General features: G+C 44.1%; 1 protein-coding gene across 1 annotated transcript in view; it reads left to right on the forward strand.

Annotated features, from left to right (window-relative positions):
* The first annotated feature begins 317 nt into the window (after positions 1 to 317).
* The window catches only part of emilin3b (elastin microfibril interfacer 3b), a 52,765-nt gene continuing 35,796 nt past the window's right edge, over positions 318 to 17,286 (forward strand). Inside the window, exons 1-3 of the mRNA XM_080204766.1 lie at positions 318 to 734; positions 1,416 to 1,541; positions 14,361 to 14,524. Coding sequence (XP_080060892.1) covers positions 559 to 734; positions 1,416 to 1,541; positions 14,361 to 14,524 — 466 coding nt within the window. The 5' untranslated portion in view covers positions 318 to 558. The remainder of the gene's footprint in view (positions 735 to 1,415; positions 1,542 to 14,360; positions 14,525 to 17,286) is intronic.

Genomic DNA, 17,286 nt, shown 5'->3' on the forward strand with positions numbered 1-17,286 from the left:
CTATAAGACTCCTCGGGGCGGGGAGAACAGGCGTTGCTGCATTAAAACTGGGACCCGCGCTTGAAATGAATATGTGGTTATTAAAGATCAAAAGATTGACTTTTGCCCGAACGGTAGTGAGAGTTTGTGTGAAGGATGGGAGGGGGGGAAGAGGGTCGCTGCTCCCTCATTGGCAGTGCTGTGGGAAGGAGGGGGGGGGCTGGAGCTGCTATACTAAATATCAATGAAACGCCCACTTGTACAGCCCCGCTTCCTCTGGAGGTGGAGGTAGAGGCGATGACATATAGAGCCAGATCCAACTCATCGATTGCCTCCTGAGCAGTTAGCAGCCTCTAACACCTCCGCTCCGAAAGCTGCCTTCCAGCCTCTGCAAAGCAAGGGGGACAAGACTGCGTGTCCCCTCCCCGGCGCACTGGCACTGGGACTGGGGCTGGGCTCCACACTCACACTGGGATTGACATCTCCTCCACTCAGGGGGGAAGGAGGGAGGGGGCAAAGCCAGCGGGGCTTTCTTTCCAGGTCGCAGTTCGCCGTCTGACTTGGGAAGAGGGTGTCAGGATGCTGAACAGGACAGCGGGATGTGGCCCTCTCCTCCTGCCTTGCCTCCTGCTGCTGGCCAGCCTCACGCTGCTGGATGCGAAGGGCAGCTTTTACACGCCTTACCGATACAACCTCTTCACCTCTGGCTCCAGCCCCAGTCTGAAAGGAGCGGGACGAGTCACCGGACGCCACAAGTGAGTCAGTGTGTGTGTGTGTGTGTGTGTGTACGCTCCCCATCACCCCCCCCCCCACACACACACACACACACACACACACACCCACCCCACAACCACCTTTTATTAAAATAAAACTCTGCTCACAAATAAACCAAAATTATTCTGCAGTGTTAAACTCCCACAGACTGGATGCATAATTCTGTTGCAAAGGCAGAGACAAACGCAACGGAAGCACAGTTAATTTTATTCTCAGCTTCCGTAAAAACTGCAAACCATCGCATTTTCCCCCTCGAGTTAAATTTAGTTTTTGATTTTTGGGAACGAAAAAAAGTTCCATCCAATTTCTGTGCGTTATCGAACACATATATTCGCTGCATTTGTCTATTGACAATGGAACAAAACCCTTGGTTCGGTTGTCGATTTATGTGTAATTCTATTTGATCTATCTGTATTTCTGTTTGATATATCTGTAATTCCATTTCATATACCTGTAATTCTATTCGATATATCCAGTTCTATTTGATCTCTCTGTAATTTTGTTTATTAATGCCAAAGTTTCAATTCTGCAAAGGTAGAGGAAGGGGGGGAATTGGCATCAAGTGTTGCTCCTGTAAATATTTTAGTGCAGAGAGGGAAATATATCTATATATATGTATGTGTGTGTGTGTGTGTAAGCCTGGTTTGTGTTCTCTTTTGCAGGAATTATTGTGCCTATATTGTAAAGAAGAATATCACATGCACGATGCAGGACGGTACAGACACCTATGTGAAGGCTGAATACCACCAGTGTGCTTGGGGCCAGCTGAAGTGTCCGGGAGTTGTCATGTAAGTCTACACACAGCTTCTCTGCACAACAGTGAGGACGGGAGAGGAGCCCCCAGAGGAAACGGGCTGCTGCTAATGTCCCAGTCCAGCTGTGGTGTCTGTATATTTGTTTCCAGTCTGGCGGTGCCCTGAATACGAGAGACTTTTTTTTAAGTTCCTGTCACAGTAGAATGCACCGTGCAGATTTATTTTGACGGCGACTGCCAGGAACGCGTTTTAAATCCAGGGCGAATTGTTCAAGGGTCTCTGTGGTTGGGGGTCTCTCTGGCTGGGAGGGGGGTTCTCTAGAGGTTGGGGCATCTCTGTGGCTGGGGGTCTCTGTGAATGGGGGTCTCTGTGGTTGGGGGTCTCTGGCTGGGAGGGGGGTTCTCTAGAGGTTGGGGCATCTCTGTGGCTGGGGGTCTCTGTGAATGGGGGTCTCTGTGGCTGGGGGTCTCTCTGGCTGGGAAGGGGGTTCTCTAGAGGTTGGGGTCTCTGGAGGCTGGGGGTCTCTGTGACTGGGGTTCTCTGTGGCTGGGGTTGCTCTCTATGGTTGGGGGTGTCTGTGGCTGGGGGCGGGGTCTCCGGGGCTGTGGTCTCCGGGGCTGGGGTCTCTCTGGCTGGGGTGGGACTGAGGGGTGGGGTCTGTGGGGGCTGGGGGATGTCTGGGGCTGGGGGTCCTCTGGGGCTGGGGGTCTTTGTGGCTGGGGGTCTCTGGGGGCTGGGGGTCTTTGTCGCTGAGGGTCTCTTAGGCTGGGGGTCTCTGGGGCTGGGGTATGAGGCCGGGGTCTCTGGAGACTGAAGGCGGTTCTCTGGGAGCTGGAGGGATCTCGGGGGCTGGGGGTCTCTGGGAGCTGGGGGTCTTTGGGGAATGGAGGGGAGGGTCTATGGCCGCTGGGGCTGGGGGGGAGGTTTCTCTGTCGGTCTCCGGGGGTCTCTCGGTCTGGTGGTGGGGGGGAGGAAGCGATTGAATGACTTCTTTTTTTAAGTGCGCATCTCCTTTCAGCTCAAACCCACCAGTGATTTTCATGGTTTGAAAATAAACCGAGGGTCACTTCCCGAGCACAAAAGAACACCGGCTTTAAATGAGTGCTTTTTGTGCGGCTCTGAATGGGAGATTGCGCCGCGTTTGGTTTGAGCTGATTAAAACTTGATGGTTGAATGTTCCTGGCCTTAATATTATTCAGTGTTTTCGCATTGTGTGAAAGTTAATACATTTGGACTGTTTTAAATGGGGACGGGGAGGGGGGGGTGGGTGGGTGGGGGGGGATTGTTTTCATACAGCGATGTATATACACTGGCCCTGAAGGGACAAAAACAAACTGAAATGAGATTGGGAAGCGAGAAGGCAGATTGCTTAGGGGTCATTTCATTCTGAGCATGGGAGCAGGGAGCTGTGTGAGCAGCGGCGCAGCCGTGCCCTCTGCTGGGCAGCTCAGAACTGTCCCATCCTCCCAACGCTAAAGATGCCAGGTATTTTCCCTCAGAGAAATGCCACTTGACGGCTCTAATATGATTTAGTGCCGCAATTAACCCGTTTAAATTTCATTACATCCAATTGCAGCTTGTACGGACTGCGTTGAACAAAGACGCCAGTCAAGTTTGAATTTGAGACAGTAACTACGGCGCTGCATTGGCACAGAATCATTTAACATCCACTGAAGCTGATTTGAAGAGGGCGGAGTTTTTCTATTGGGTTTTAATTGAGTACACGGCAGAGAGGCTGTGAAAGCGGATTTATTCTCCTTCGGAGGCGAAGGGGAGATTTTTTTAAAAAAAACATTTAGATGTTCAAATTGTAAGGGGTTTTCGCGGAGTGAATCAGGGTGTGTATTTGATTTGATTTATTATTCAGATGTATTAGCATACGGTGAAAAGTATTGTTTCTTGCGCGCTGTACAGACAAAGCGTGTCGTTCATAGAGAAGGAAAGTGCTGAATGTGGTGTTACAGTCATAGCTAGGGTGTAGAGAAAGATCAACTTAGTGCAAGGTAGGTCCATACCAAAATCTGATGGCAGAAGGGGAGAAGCTGTTCTTGAGTCAGTTGGTAAGTGACCTCAGACTTTAGTATCTTTTTCCTGATGGAATGAGATCAAGTCTTCGCTTGTCCACCTTTTGGCTAAGATGGAGTGTAGTATGGACATGCTGCGCTTGGTTGAAGTCATTAGGTCACATTTTAGCTTCATTTGAAGCAATTTTTTAAAGGGGCCTGTCTGCTTTTTGGCTAAGATGCAAATGAGATCAAGCCTTGGAGGAGGAGCTATGCCTACTCCAATCAGCTTGGATCATGTAGATCAAGCCCAAGACAGGAGGCGAGAGCCCTGTCTTGTCAGCTTGGTTGGGGAATGTCTCAACTTGTTGAGACTCTGCATTGGACTTGATTAGATTGAATTGGAATAAAAACAAAAAAAAGAGAGAATGCCCAGTGTGCGTGCGGTCCTTAATTATGCTGGCTGCTTTTTCCAGGCAGCGGAAAGTGTAGACGGAGTCAATGGATGGGAGGTGGGTTTGTGTGATGAATTGGGCTACATTCACAAATATTTGTAGTTTCTTGCAGTCTTGGGCAGAGCAGGAGCCATACTAAACTGTGATACAATGAGAAATAATGCTTTCTATGGTGCATCTGTAAAAGCTGGTGAGAGTCGGAGCTGACATGCCAAATTTCCTTAGTCTTCTGAGAAAGTAGAGATGATGGTGGGCTTTCTTAACTATAGTGTCAACATGGGGGATCTACCTGCAGACTTACAGGGAACCTGCCCCAGTGTAGGCTGGTAACCAGAGGGCACATATTTAAGATAATTGCAAAGGGATGATGAGAATATTTTTATGTTTACCCTCTGGAATGTGCTACCTGAAAAAATGAGGGTAAGCTGCTTCAGACTTTTGAATGGACCTGCCGTATGTTAAACTGATCTTTCTCTACACCATAGCTATGACGGTAACACTACATTCTGCACTCTCTTCTTCTCCATTTATGTACTCTATGAATGGTATGCTCTGTCTGTATAGGGCACAAGAAACAATACATTTCACTATATCCCGATGCATGTGACAATAATAAATCAAATTCAAAGGTGATTTTTAAAAGGGAATTGGATATGTACTCAGAAAACAAATGGTGCAGGGAAATGGTGAAAGGAAGGAAAGTGGGATGAGTTTGATTACTTTCAAAGAGCTGGCAGGGACATGGTGGGCTGTTTGTTTGCCTTCTGTGCAAGACTCAGATTTGACAGCCTGATAGAAGAGGGTCATTCTAAGCACAGTGGCACAGTGGTTAGCACTGCTGCCTCACAGTGCCAGGGATCCAGGTTCGATTTCCAGCTTGGGTCACTGTCTGTGTGGAGTCTGCACATTCTCCCTGTGTCTGTGTGCATTTCCTCCGGGTGCTCCAGTTTCCTCCCACAATCCAAAAGGCGTGCTGGTTAGGTGCATTGTCTACATTCTCCCTCAGTGTACCTGAACACGTGCCAGAGTGTGGCGACGAGAGGATTTTCCCAGTAACTTCACTGCAGTGTTAATGTAAGCCTACTTTTGACTAATAAATAAACCTTTATTTAAAAAAAAGGACTCCAGTATGGTGGCAGCATTATCATATCAATGTCCTTCCAACTTGTCAATGCCACAATTTCCAATTGAAGGGTGACAGTAGTGCATTTGATGCAGACCTTAACCAGGAGCAAAGCAAAGCTATTAAAGTGACCACTGAACTAAGTGCACCGCATTAGAAACAAATGTGTGTTTGGGGAGATGTTTCATATCAGCCCATCATTTTGGCCAAGCTCTGTCATTGCAGCAACTTCTTCTAAAATCTGTGAGTAGATAGATGCCACCAAAAATCCCCCCAAAGAATGAAAGGCAGCTGATGTTAGAAAGCAGGTTGGCCACTAGAGCAAGTTGCACTGCAGATGTTACATCTGCTGCAGCAGAAATTTGCACAATGTGTTTTCCAGTTCAAAGGTTTTTACGAGTTAAGCTATAATGAAAACAAAGAATTAGTCATGTCAGTGGCTGTCAACAATACCGCAATATGTGTCTTAATGGGAACAGTTTTGTATTTCTGATCATACTAAACAATAGTGTCTACCTTGGCAGTAACTTAAATCAGTTGTTGTGGATTATAAGCATTCATTCATGCATTGGTACTGGCCAGAGGAGCCTGCTTATGGGTGGAGAAAACTGTTCCTTATGTTAGCAGTTACAGTTTATTACTGGCAGTTTCTTTTAATGCAGCAGAAGAGGATCAATACACTTAGTGTCACTACTCTGCCGACGACCACTTTTTAGCTTAAATTCCAATAACTACAGTAGCTAGGAGCAAAAAGATGTAGTTAGTTAGGTAACAACATGCAGTGCAGAAGGAGGCCACTCAGCCCATCGTATCTGCACCAGGTCTCTAAATCAACAACTCACCTGGTGTCATTCCCCTGCCTTCTTCCCATGACCCCACACATTCTTGCTTTTCAGATTCCCTTTTAAATGTCTTGACTGAATCCGTTCCCACCAGGCTGCGCATTCTAGACCTTAGCGCTTAGCCACTCACTGTGTAAAATGTTTCACCTTGGAATGTTTCACCTCATGTTGCCTTTGCTTCTTTTGTAATAACTTTGAACCTCTCATTCTCAATCCTTTCATGAATCAGAATAGTTTTTCCCTATCTACACTGTCCAGATCCCTCATGATTTTGAATATCTCTATCAAATCTCCTCTCAAACCTTATCTTCTCCAGGAAAAACTTGTCCAACTTCTCATCTGAAGTTTCTAATAGCGTAAAGCAGTCTTGTGAATCCTTTCCACGCTCTCTCCAATGCCTTCATACCTTTCATAAAGTGCAGTGCCCAGAATTGTGGCTGAACTAATATATTACACAAGTTCAGCAAAACTTGCTCTTGTATTTGTTGCCCCTATAATATAGCCTTGGATATCATGTGCTTTATTACCTGCACTCTCAATCTATCCTGCCACTTTCAATGATTTACTCAGATACTCACACCTTGGCTCCTCTGCTCAAAAGGTGTTACTTGCATTACTCTTTGCTGTCAATATTAAATATTACTTAAACATCTTTAAATCTTCTTAAATAAGGAATGAAATATTTTCATATCTTAAACAGAGAGCAAAATTTTCCCTCTAGAGAGAAGAGAAAATCCAGAGACAAGTCATCACCTGGTTTTATTTTTACCTTGGCATTGCACTAGTGGAGGCCTGAGAGCAGGTCAGTCACCAGTCTCTTGCCTAAAGTTGACTAATAAACTGTAGCTAGCTGAGAGAGAAAGCATAAATTTAAAACCCATGAGCCATTTGAAGTAGACTTCTCTGACTGATAACCAGACATAGAAACATAGAACACAGTACAGGTCCTTCGGCCCTCGATGTTGTGCCGGGCTATATCCAAACCCAAGATTAAGCTATCCCACTCCCTATCATTCTCATGTGTTCCATGTGCCTATCCAATAACTGCTTGAAAGTTCCTAAAGTGTCGACTCCACTATCACAGCAGGCAGTGTATTCCACACCCCAACCACTCTCTGAGTGAAGAATTTACCTCGGACGTCCCTCCTATATCTCCCACCATGAACCTTATACATGGAAGAATATTATAATGTATCAGTTGAGCACAGACTGGTTACTAGTATGGGATGCCATATTAGGTTGCAGTATTGCTGAAGTTGTTGCCTCTTACTGGAACTATGGGTTGACTTGGAACCAAAAGGGAAAATGCTGGAAAATCTCAACAGGTCTGGCAGCATCTGTAAGGAGAGAAAAGAGCTGATGTTTCAAGTCCAGCTGACTCTTTATTCTGGACTCAAAACATCAGCCCGTTTTTCTCCTTACAGTTCCTGCCAGACCTGCCGAGATTTTCTAACACTTTCACTTTGGGGTTTCAGATTCCAGCATCCACAGTAACTTGCTTTTATCCAGTGGTTGACTTGGAATGTTTGGATTATCAAACCAATAAAACTGCAGTAGGACTCCACTCTTCGTTCTAATAAACACAGCATTAGCATATAGCACCTTAAAATATCATCTTAAATATTGGAACACCCAAAGTAATTGTTGACATTATTCCACAATTATGGATTTTAACAAACCTTCCCATAGATTTTACCACAGGGGTACCTGTTGACCAGTGGCTCAATTAACTTTAAAAAAATAGTTATTACTGAAGTTAGACTCTACCTTCAAGGTGGTGCTGAAGAGAAGCTGAATTAAATTATCCGCCTGTTCAGCTGGATCAGAAAGATCCCAGAAGAAGAGCAGAAAGTTATTTTCAGGTAATTCCTCCCTCATACAATACTAGCTGGTTAGTAATATTTACTAACAATGGGTCCAGAATTGAGTAAAGTTGTTGCTGTGTTTTCATTTCTACCAAGTGATTGCACTTTAAAAGTAATTCATTAATAGTAAAGTGCATTGTGACATAAGGAGCCTTGTGATATAAGGAGGATATGAAAGGAATGCCAATTATTTTCACTGACAACTAATTGGAGCTGAAAATGTTTGGATTGTAAAACTGCCTGAGATTGGACAGTATATTTAATAATATGACAGTTATTTATTTGCACAAAAGGCGAGACTGCCTTAGCTTTAAAATGCAATAAAGATTCGACAACTATCATTCAATACAAAGTCACACTATCATAAACTATACCATTATAAAATGCTGTTTAAATATCTCAGAGCAACAGAAGCACACAGTTGCTTAATCTCTAACTGGTGGAAAAAAAACGTTCAAAATACTTTTGTCGTTGATGATTGAAGGTGAAAGGATTGTCAAAAGAATGGCACAGAGCTATTGTGTTATCAATAATGTTTTGACGGACAAATGTGGCATTATATAAATAGCAAACTACACACTGGGATTAGGAAGGTTAAAGCAATCAAATTTTGTTTTTGAATGAATATAAGTAAAAGATGCTCAGTCAGAAATGACATGGAAAGTCAGGTGTGAGCCCAGTGTGCTATGTAACCTGGCTCCCATTTGTTCTCTGTGTGTTCTGTTACTAGCATGGTTAATGGAAGACACATTGCTTAACTGGCTATTTTTAGTTGCTACAAACAGCTGAATAACCTGCATGACTTTGAACCTCAATCAAATGCTGAAATCTACTTCCCAGCTGTCGCTTAATTTATATGTAATAAGAGCATTTGGGAAACACAGAACAATGTTCAATGTTGATTAAGGACACTCGGGCTCTGAGATACTCAGGGATGGGCCAATCGTTCCCTTCTATACATCAGCAACAAAAGTGTTTTGTTACAATATGAATAGAGGTACCAAATTTTGAAAGCTGCAAACAAAATGAACTGAAAAGCATCGAGGTAACAGCTTAAAGAGCGGCAGAAAGGGTAACTCATTGTAAAGAATGAGCTCTATTTGTAGGCTTTTGAGGATGGTAGACTGATTGAGTTAAACAATGCAACCTGTGAATGTGAAGTCAGGAATAGCTTTCAGTACATATCCCATTAAGGTCACATTCAATTTGGTTCCAAATTCTCATTAAAAAGAAACCCGCAGCTTCTTAACCCAGATTCTCTCTCTCTCCTCTGCCAAACAAAAAAAAAAGCCACCTTGTCATCTTGCCTATCTACACCCTTGCCTCACTCAGTAAAGTTTTGTACTCGGATAAAATAGGTCAAAATAAACAGTAAATGACTAAACTAAGAAATCAGGGCCAAGTTATTTTTGCGCTTAATTTCACATTTGTTTATGAGTTCATAAGATGTAAGAGCAGAATTAGGCCATTCGATCATGGCCAATATGCTCCTCATCCCCATTTTCCTGCCTTCTCCCCATAACCCTTCAACCCATTACCAAATAAAAATCTGTCTAACTTCTCCTCAAATTTACTGACGGTCCCAGCATCCACCACATTTTGGGTAGCAAATTCCACAGATTCACAACCCTTTGGGAGAAGTAGTTTCTCCTCAACTCTGTTTTAAATTTGCTACCCCTTATCCTAAGACTATGACCTCTCATCCTAGAATGCCCCACCAGAGGAAGTATCTGCTCCACATCTACTTTATTCATGCCTTTTATTATCTTATATACCTCAATTTGATCTCCCTTCATTCTTCTAAATTCCAGAGAGTATAGGCTTAAACTGTTCAATCTCTCTTCATACGACAAATCCCTCGTCTCTGGAATTAATCAAGTGAACCTCCTTTGAACTGCCTCCAATTCCACTAAATCTTTCCTCGAATAAGGGGATCAAAATTGCGTACAATACTCCAGGTAACTTGTACACTTGTGTACTATGGTATAGACGCTTGAAAGTATGGAGAGTTAAAACTAACAGAGCTTTATTTACAAAGCGTGCTCACTGCAGATTGCTTCATCACTCTGGAAGTATCCTGACCTGTGATATCTTTCCCGGTGACAACATGTATTATTAAGATCCAATATAAATGCATAACATTACTCCCCCTTTTAAATTGACATTCCCAACAATTTCAAACTATGTAACTTGAACAATAATCGATAAGTCAGACAGATTGGAGGTCATCACTCACAAAACGGTTTATGGCAAACACCTGCCATCTTCTTTGCATTGGTTGTAACCATTGTCGATTGACAATGGTCCATCAACAGGGTAAACTTTCTTCCGTGCAGGAATTGATGGAATCTCTTTACTCCAAAAATAATCCTGAAGGCCTCCCTTTCGATTTGTGTGTAGTTGCTTTCAGCTTTTCGCAATGTTCAAGACACAAAGACAGTGAGAAGGGTTTTACAGTCTCGCCGAAGGGCCTGTTTCCACGGTGTAAACCTCTATAAGACCAACTGTTGGGGTAGGGTAGGGTCAAAATGTGTAAGGGCTTCAGATGTGAGCAGTGCCTCCTTGGCTCGCATGCAAGCATTGATCTGACCACTTCCACTTCTTGTTTTGGCCCGAAAGGTTATGCAATAGGTTTAAAATAGTTGCTAAATTTGAAATAAATTTTCCATAGTCATTAAATAATCCTAGGAATGATCGCAACTGGTTAATAATCTGAGGTGCATGTTTCTCTGTGATAGCATTCATTTTAAAGATTTGTAAAGGTCCATGGCATCAATCACATGTCCCAAATCCTACTAACTGTCCTGGCTTGAGACAATTCACATCTCTTTAACCTCTCTCCACTTGCACTGTCTCTACCTGCAAAGACTTGATTATCTGTAAAAACTCACATTCCAACCATTATCTTCAATTGTGTCTTTGCCTATTTATGCCATGTTTATGAAACCCACCTCTCCACTCACCTGATGAAGGGGCAGTGCTCCAAAAGCTCGTGATTCCAAATAAACCTGTTGGACTTTAACTCAGTGTTGTGAGACTTCTTACTGTGCCCACTCCAGTCCAACGCTGGCACCTCCACATCATGTCCCAAATACTCAATGGAAAACTGGAAGAACTCACACTCTCCCTTGCGGACTTTCAGTCCAATCTCTGAAGAGTGGCATCCAAATTCTGAAGATGTTCCTCTTGATCTCTTCCAGTGACTAGGATGGACGGCATAGTAGCACACAGCTCCAGGGACCTGGGTTCGATTCCCGGCTCAGGTCACTGTCTGTGTGGAGTTTGCACATTCTCCTTGTGTCTGTGTCGGTTTCATCCAGGTGCTCCGGTTTCCTCCCACAGTCCAAAGATGTGTGGGTTAGGTTGATTGGCCATGCTAAAATTGCCTCTTAGTGTCTTGGGATGTGTAGGTTAGAGGAATTAGTGGGTAAACGTGTAGGGATATGGGGATAGGGCCCCGGGTGGGATTGTGGTCGGTGCAGACTCGATGGGCCGAAGGGCCTGTTTCTGCACTGTAGGGTTCTATGTTCTATGTCTGGAAAGCACTGGATCCACTCAGGATCTGATCCAGTGCTGCTTAAAACAATGCCAGACCTGATGTGATTCCAAATGGCAATCTCTTTGGTACCAAAACAAACCTTTGTGTCACAATTGTCAGAAGTTCCTGTGACTTCTGGTCTACATTCATCTCTAAGTATGCCTGGCTCAGGTCAACTTTGCTAAAATGTTGGCCTCCTTTTTTAAAAAAGAATCTTCGCCAGTCATTCCAAGTCCACCTCCACTTCGACCTGATAGTATACGCTACTGACATTGCCTCAAGCATTTTGCTTGGCCTTAATCTTCAATTTAATGGTGATGTCTTTTGATGCTTCCCAGTTTTCCGTCAAACACATTCATGTGTTTCTTTAGAATTTTCGTGAGGTCTGATTCTCCATTAGTCATCGTATCGACTTCGGCCCAGGTCAATCGAATCTTTTCTAACCATGTTCAACCCATCAATGCGAGTTAGTTGCCCTTCACTACATGTAAAGACAAATCTGCTATTTGCTCATTAAATTGCACAACCACCTCAATGCAGCCCTTCAGTGGAAGCACTTCACCTGTGTACGTCTTCAACAGTATTATGAAGCCTTTAAGAGAATATGCCAAAATCTTTCCCTATATACAGTCTCTCTGGCATCAGTAAGACTGCTGCCCCAGTGTCGACTTCCATCCATCCAACAATGGAGTGACCCAGCATCTATCTGTGGCACCAGCAATGGCTTGCACATTCAGTGATAATTCATCCTCAGACTGAGTCACTTCATTTCTCTCAGCCCTTTTGCACAGCATAAAAACTCTTTTAGTCTGTTTTTATGTGCTTTTGTTTGTTCTTATTTTCTTTGCTCATAGCTTGATTTTTCTTCCAGAAGGCATGCTCTGTATGACCTTTGTTCCACAACTGCTACATCTTTGCACCAGCAAAGGGCGGCACGGTGGCACAATGGTTAGCACTACTGCTTCACAGCACCCAGGACCCGGGTTCAATTCTGACCTGGGGTGACTGTGTGACGTTTTCACATTCACCCTGTGTCTGCATGGGTTTCCCCTGAGTGCTTCAGTTTCCTCTCACGCCCCAAAGATGTGCAGGTTAGAGGACATTGACCAGGCTAAGTTGCCCCTTAGTGTCAGGGGGATTAGCATGTTAAACATGGGGGGTTATGGGGGCAGGGCCCATGTGGGATTGTTGTTGATCCAGGCTCAATGAGCTGAACGGCTTCCTTCCGCACTGCAGGGATTCTATGATGCATTCCGCAACTGACTTCCCTGGCTTCGTATATCCATGACATGTATGAGTTTCGAAATTCTTAAATGTTGATTCAGCTGACATTTTGTGTATCCGAGCATTTAAGCTCAGTTACTGACTTTCTTTGGCAGCCAGCTGCATTGAAACAACAATTTCCATGGCCTTTTTCAGGGTAAGGTTACTCTTGATTAGCAACCATTTCTGTATTGCTTCATTTCGCAGACCACAGACTAATCGGTCCCAAATTGTATCACTCAGCACATCACTACATTCACAATACTCTGATACAGCCACAAGTTGCGCAACTGATTCCCTTTCATCTTGATGTTTTTTGTGGAATATGAAGTGCTGTGTAGTAACCAAATGCTTCGGTGAATAGAATGCTTGCAGAATCCTTGCAATTTGTTTGTATGTTTTAGTGTCTAGCTTTTCCGGTTGCGCTAAACTTCTGAGCAGCTTGAAATTTCTTCCCCACTCCATCACACTCAGGAAGGTGCACACCCGAATATTTTTTGCTATTTTGTTTGCCTGCGTAAAATAGTCAAAATGCTTAATATAGGAGCCCCATTGCTCCACATTTACCTCGAAGGGTCCCACAGTGCTGTAAATTCCTGCCATTATTCTCCGCATGAAGATTCCCTGTAGGCACATTTTGCAACATGTCTTCAGCAGCCACTTTGCTTTTCCTGTTTAAATGAAGTCATAATCTGAGCTTCTTTTAAACAGTCCCAGCGCAGTAATTGCTCTGTGGAAGATTGTTACTCAATTGGGCAGCACAGTAGTACAGTAGTTAGCACTGCTGCTTCATAGCTCTAGGGTCCTGGGTTTGATTCTCAGCTTGGGTCACTATCTGTGTGGAGTTTGCACATTCTCCTCATGCCTGTGTGGGTTTCCTCCCACAGTCCAAAGATGTGTGGGTTAGGTTCATTGGCCATGCGAAGAAATTGCCCCTTAGTGTCCAGGGATGCATAGGTTAGAGGAATTAGTGAGTATAATATGTAGGGATACGGGGGCAGGGCCTGGGTGGGATTGTGTTTGGTGAAGGGCCTCTTTCTGTACTGTAGGGTTCTATGATTCTATGAATTATGCTCTCGATTGTGAAAATCCCCCACTCGCCACTCTCTGAGGCCTGTTCAGGTCATCTGAAGGAGAATTTAGCTTGGCCAATGCACCCAGCCAGCATGTCTTTAATCCCTCTAACCTACACAGCCCAGGACACTAAGTGGTAATTTAGCACGGCCAATCAACCTAACCTGCACTCCTTTGGACTGTGGGAGGAAACTCACACAGACACGGGGAGAATGTGAACACAGACAGTTACCCAAGCAGGGAATCGAACCGAGGTCGCTGGAGTTGTGAAGCAATCGTGCTAACCACTGTCCCACCGCAAGAGCTTTTCTTCTGAGTCCTTTCTGACTTTGTGTTAATGTTTTTCTCTCTCTGGGCGGCTAGCAAGCGCCGTTCAATGTCCTTGCATCCAGTTCTGGTGTTGTGTATTGTGGTGTAGACACTCGGAAGCACAGAGGGTTAAAACTAACGAGAATTTTATTTACAAGGTGTATTCATTTACAGGCTGCTCCTTTCACTCTGACATTTTCCCATGCTAGCGACCCGGGACATCACTTCCAGTAATCCGCATACACTGAGACACAATACCTAACACACTGTTGTAAATCACGGTCGTACTGAAAGGCGCACGTTCATTTTAACTAATTTTCTTCGCTCCCAGACTGTAAATAGCTGTTCATTGATCAAAAATAATCCAATTCTCTACACAGGTATCGGACCTTTTACAAACCTAAATATAAAATTGGATACAAGACCGTGACGGAATTAGAATGGAGATGTTGTCCAGGATATTCTGGTGACTCATGCCTGGAAGGTCCCACCGGATTGCCAGAACTTGTGCCGTCACACCCTGGAGCCAGGAAGGGTTATTATGGTAAGTTTTACTTTCATTCACGGATTTTTGTTATAGTCTACTTTTTGTTCCACGGAGGTCTGAAATGCTCTACTAGCTGTGTTAGAAGCCTGAGGCTAATCGAAATTGTAAAGCACTGGAGTTATCTGGTCTTTCCTGACTTGAACTTTAACATATATTTTGTTAATCTGCAATAAGCTTAAAACAAGACAATCAAGTGAGGTTGGGTTCCTCAATTCATCAAGCGCGTCTGCTACATCTCCCTTGTTAATCTGAATGCAGTTGGACTCTCTTTACTGTTAGTTCCTCAGTGCTGTATAAATCTACAGTCATAGAATCACAGAATCCCTACAGTGCAGAAGGAGGCCATTTGACCCATTGAGTCTGTACCAACCACAATCCCACCCAGGCCCTCTTCCCATAACCCCGTGCATTTACCTTAGCTAGTCCCCTGACACTAAGGGACAATTTAGCATAGCCAATGCACCTAACCCGCACATTTTGGACTATGGGAGGAAAATGGAGCACCATGGAAAATGAAGTCCACACAGACATGGGGAGAATGTGCAAAGTCCACACAGACAGTGACCCAAGCCAGGAAGCGAACCTGGGTCCCTGGTACTGTAAGGCAGCAGTGCTAATTACTGTGCCAGTCAAAACTGTAAGATCTATAGATCTAGTATTCACAGTGATATGTACAAATTTAATGGGAACATTTTAGAATCGTAGAAGAATCATAGAAACCCCACAGTGCAGAAGGAGCCCATTTGTCCCAACAAGTCTGCACCAACCACAATCCTACCCAGGCCCTATCTCTATAACCCCACCTGTTTACCCCACCAATGCCCTGACATGAAGGAGCAATTTAGCATAGCCACCCAACCTAACCCACATATTGTTGTTTAAACATTGATCTGGAATTTAAAGTTTATTTATTAGTATCACAATTAGGCTTATATCAACACTGCAATGAAGTTACTGTGAAAATCCCCTAGTTGCCGCACTCTGGCGCATGTTTGGGTACACTGAGGGAGAATTTAGCAGAGCCAATGCACCTAAACAGCAAGTCTTTCGGAGTGTGGGAGGAAACTGGGGCACCCTAAGGAAATCCGCGCAGACATGGGGAGAAAGTGCAGACTCTGCTCAGACAGTGACCCAAACCAGGAATCAAACCCGAGTCCCTGGGGCTGTGAGGTAGCAGTGCTGTGCCGCCATGGGTGGGGTTTTTCTACAGTGGGATGGATTGTCCAGTCCCTGGCAGAAGAGGGTGCAAACAACAGGAGACCCCATTGGTAGCAGCGGGACTGGAAGATTCCACCATTGACCAATGACAGGTTGCCTCCACTATCACAAAAACACGTCACGGGGTAGGGCAGCAAATCCCACCCCCGGTGTCACAATACTAAAATTTCCTTGTGAAGTTTCCAGAGAATCTCATTTAGAATGTATTAGAAAGTTAAGTACAGAGAGCAGCATTAATGAGCTTGAAGAAAATGTGTCACTTAAGACAATTCTTTCTTTAAGTCCATCTTCATGTATGATAGTTAATGTTTGTCATCACCAAACCACTCTTTATGTTGATCATTAATGTCAATGAACACGTTTAAGAAAACATAATCATGAAACTGTCAGTTTTTCATGTAACCCATTTTTCTACCGTAAAAATGCATTCAAACATACATTGTCATCCTCGTTCATGAGAAACAAATTGAATTTTAAAAATTGATTAAAAGAAAAGCGACTGAAATTTACTGCACCTAAAGTTTCAGGTGTAATTTTACAGCCTGTTTGTAAGGGGCGTATGTTCAGGAAACTTAGGAATTCTTCCATGTTTTGCATGATGAGGTGAAAGAGCATTATCGAACGAGGGGTTTTGCTGATTTCAATCAGCATCATAGGAATCATAGAAGTCCTACAGTGCAGAAGGAGGCCATTCAGCCCATCAATCCCACTTAGGCCATATCCCCGTAACTCCCACATATTTATCCCATTGATCCCTCTAACTTACACATCCCGGAACACCAAGGGATAATTTAGCATGGCCAATTCACCTAACCTGCGCATTTTTAGACTGTGGGAGGAAACCGGAGCGCCCAGAGGCAGGCAACGTGCAAGCTCCACACGGACAGCGACCCAACCTGGGAATCAAACCCAGGTCCCTGGTGCTGTGAGGCACCAGGTGTGGTCAGACTTTTTGCCGTGAGGCAGCAGTGCTAACCACTGTGCCACCCATTATGCCTTATATGCACTGTAATTCTTATATAAATGTTAAGGAAATTCTAGGTTATTAAGTTAGAAACTCTGCGTATTTACTAAGAAATCCTATAAGACAAGCAGTTGGGGCAATTCTGCTTTCTTTGGATAAAACATGAATAAAGAATAGACGTGCTTGACTGTTCATCGATATATCCCAGGCTTTACAGTATTCCCCTTAAAACTCCAGAGGGAGAAACGCTCTGATTTCATTTGATTGTTGATGCATAACAACTTAAATGCATTTAGGAAGCAAGAAGGAAGATTTGCGGAATGAAGTCGATCTTGGGCATTCTAGAAAGGTTGTTCCCACTGGAGGGTGAAACTTGAACTAGGGGACGTGGCCTCAAAATAAAGGGATGCAGATTTAGGACTGACTTGAGGAGGAATTCCCTGCTCAGTGAAGCAGTTGAGGGTAGCTTACTTATGGTGAGCGGGCAGGAGCTGAGTCCACAAAAAGATCAGCCATTGTCTTATTGAATGGTGGAGCAGGCTCGAGGGGCCAGATGGCCTATCCCTGCTCCTAGTTC

The sequence above is a fragment of the Carcharhinus amblyrhynchos genome, chromosome 16 (assembly GCF_965287045.1).
Source record: "Carcharhinus amblyrhynchos chromosome 16, sCarAmb.v2.hapA, whole genome shotgun sequence".
NCBI lineage: Eukaryota > Metazoa > Chordata > Chondrichthyes > Carcharhiniformes > Carcharhinidae > Carcharhinus > Carcharhinus amblyrhynchos.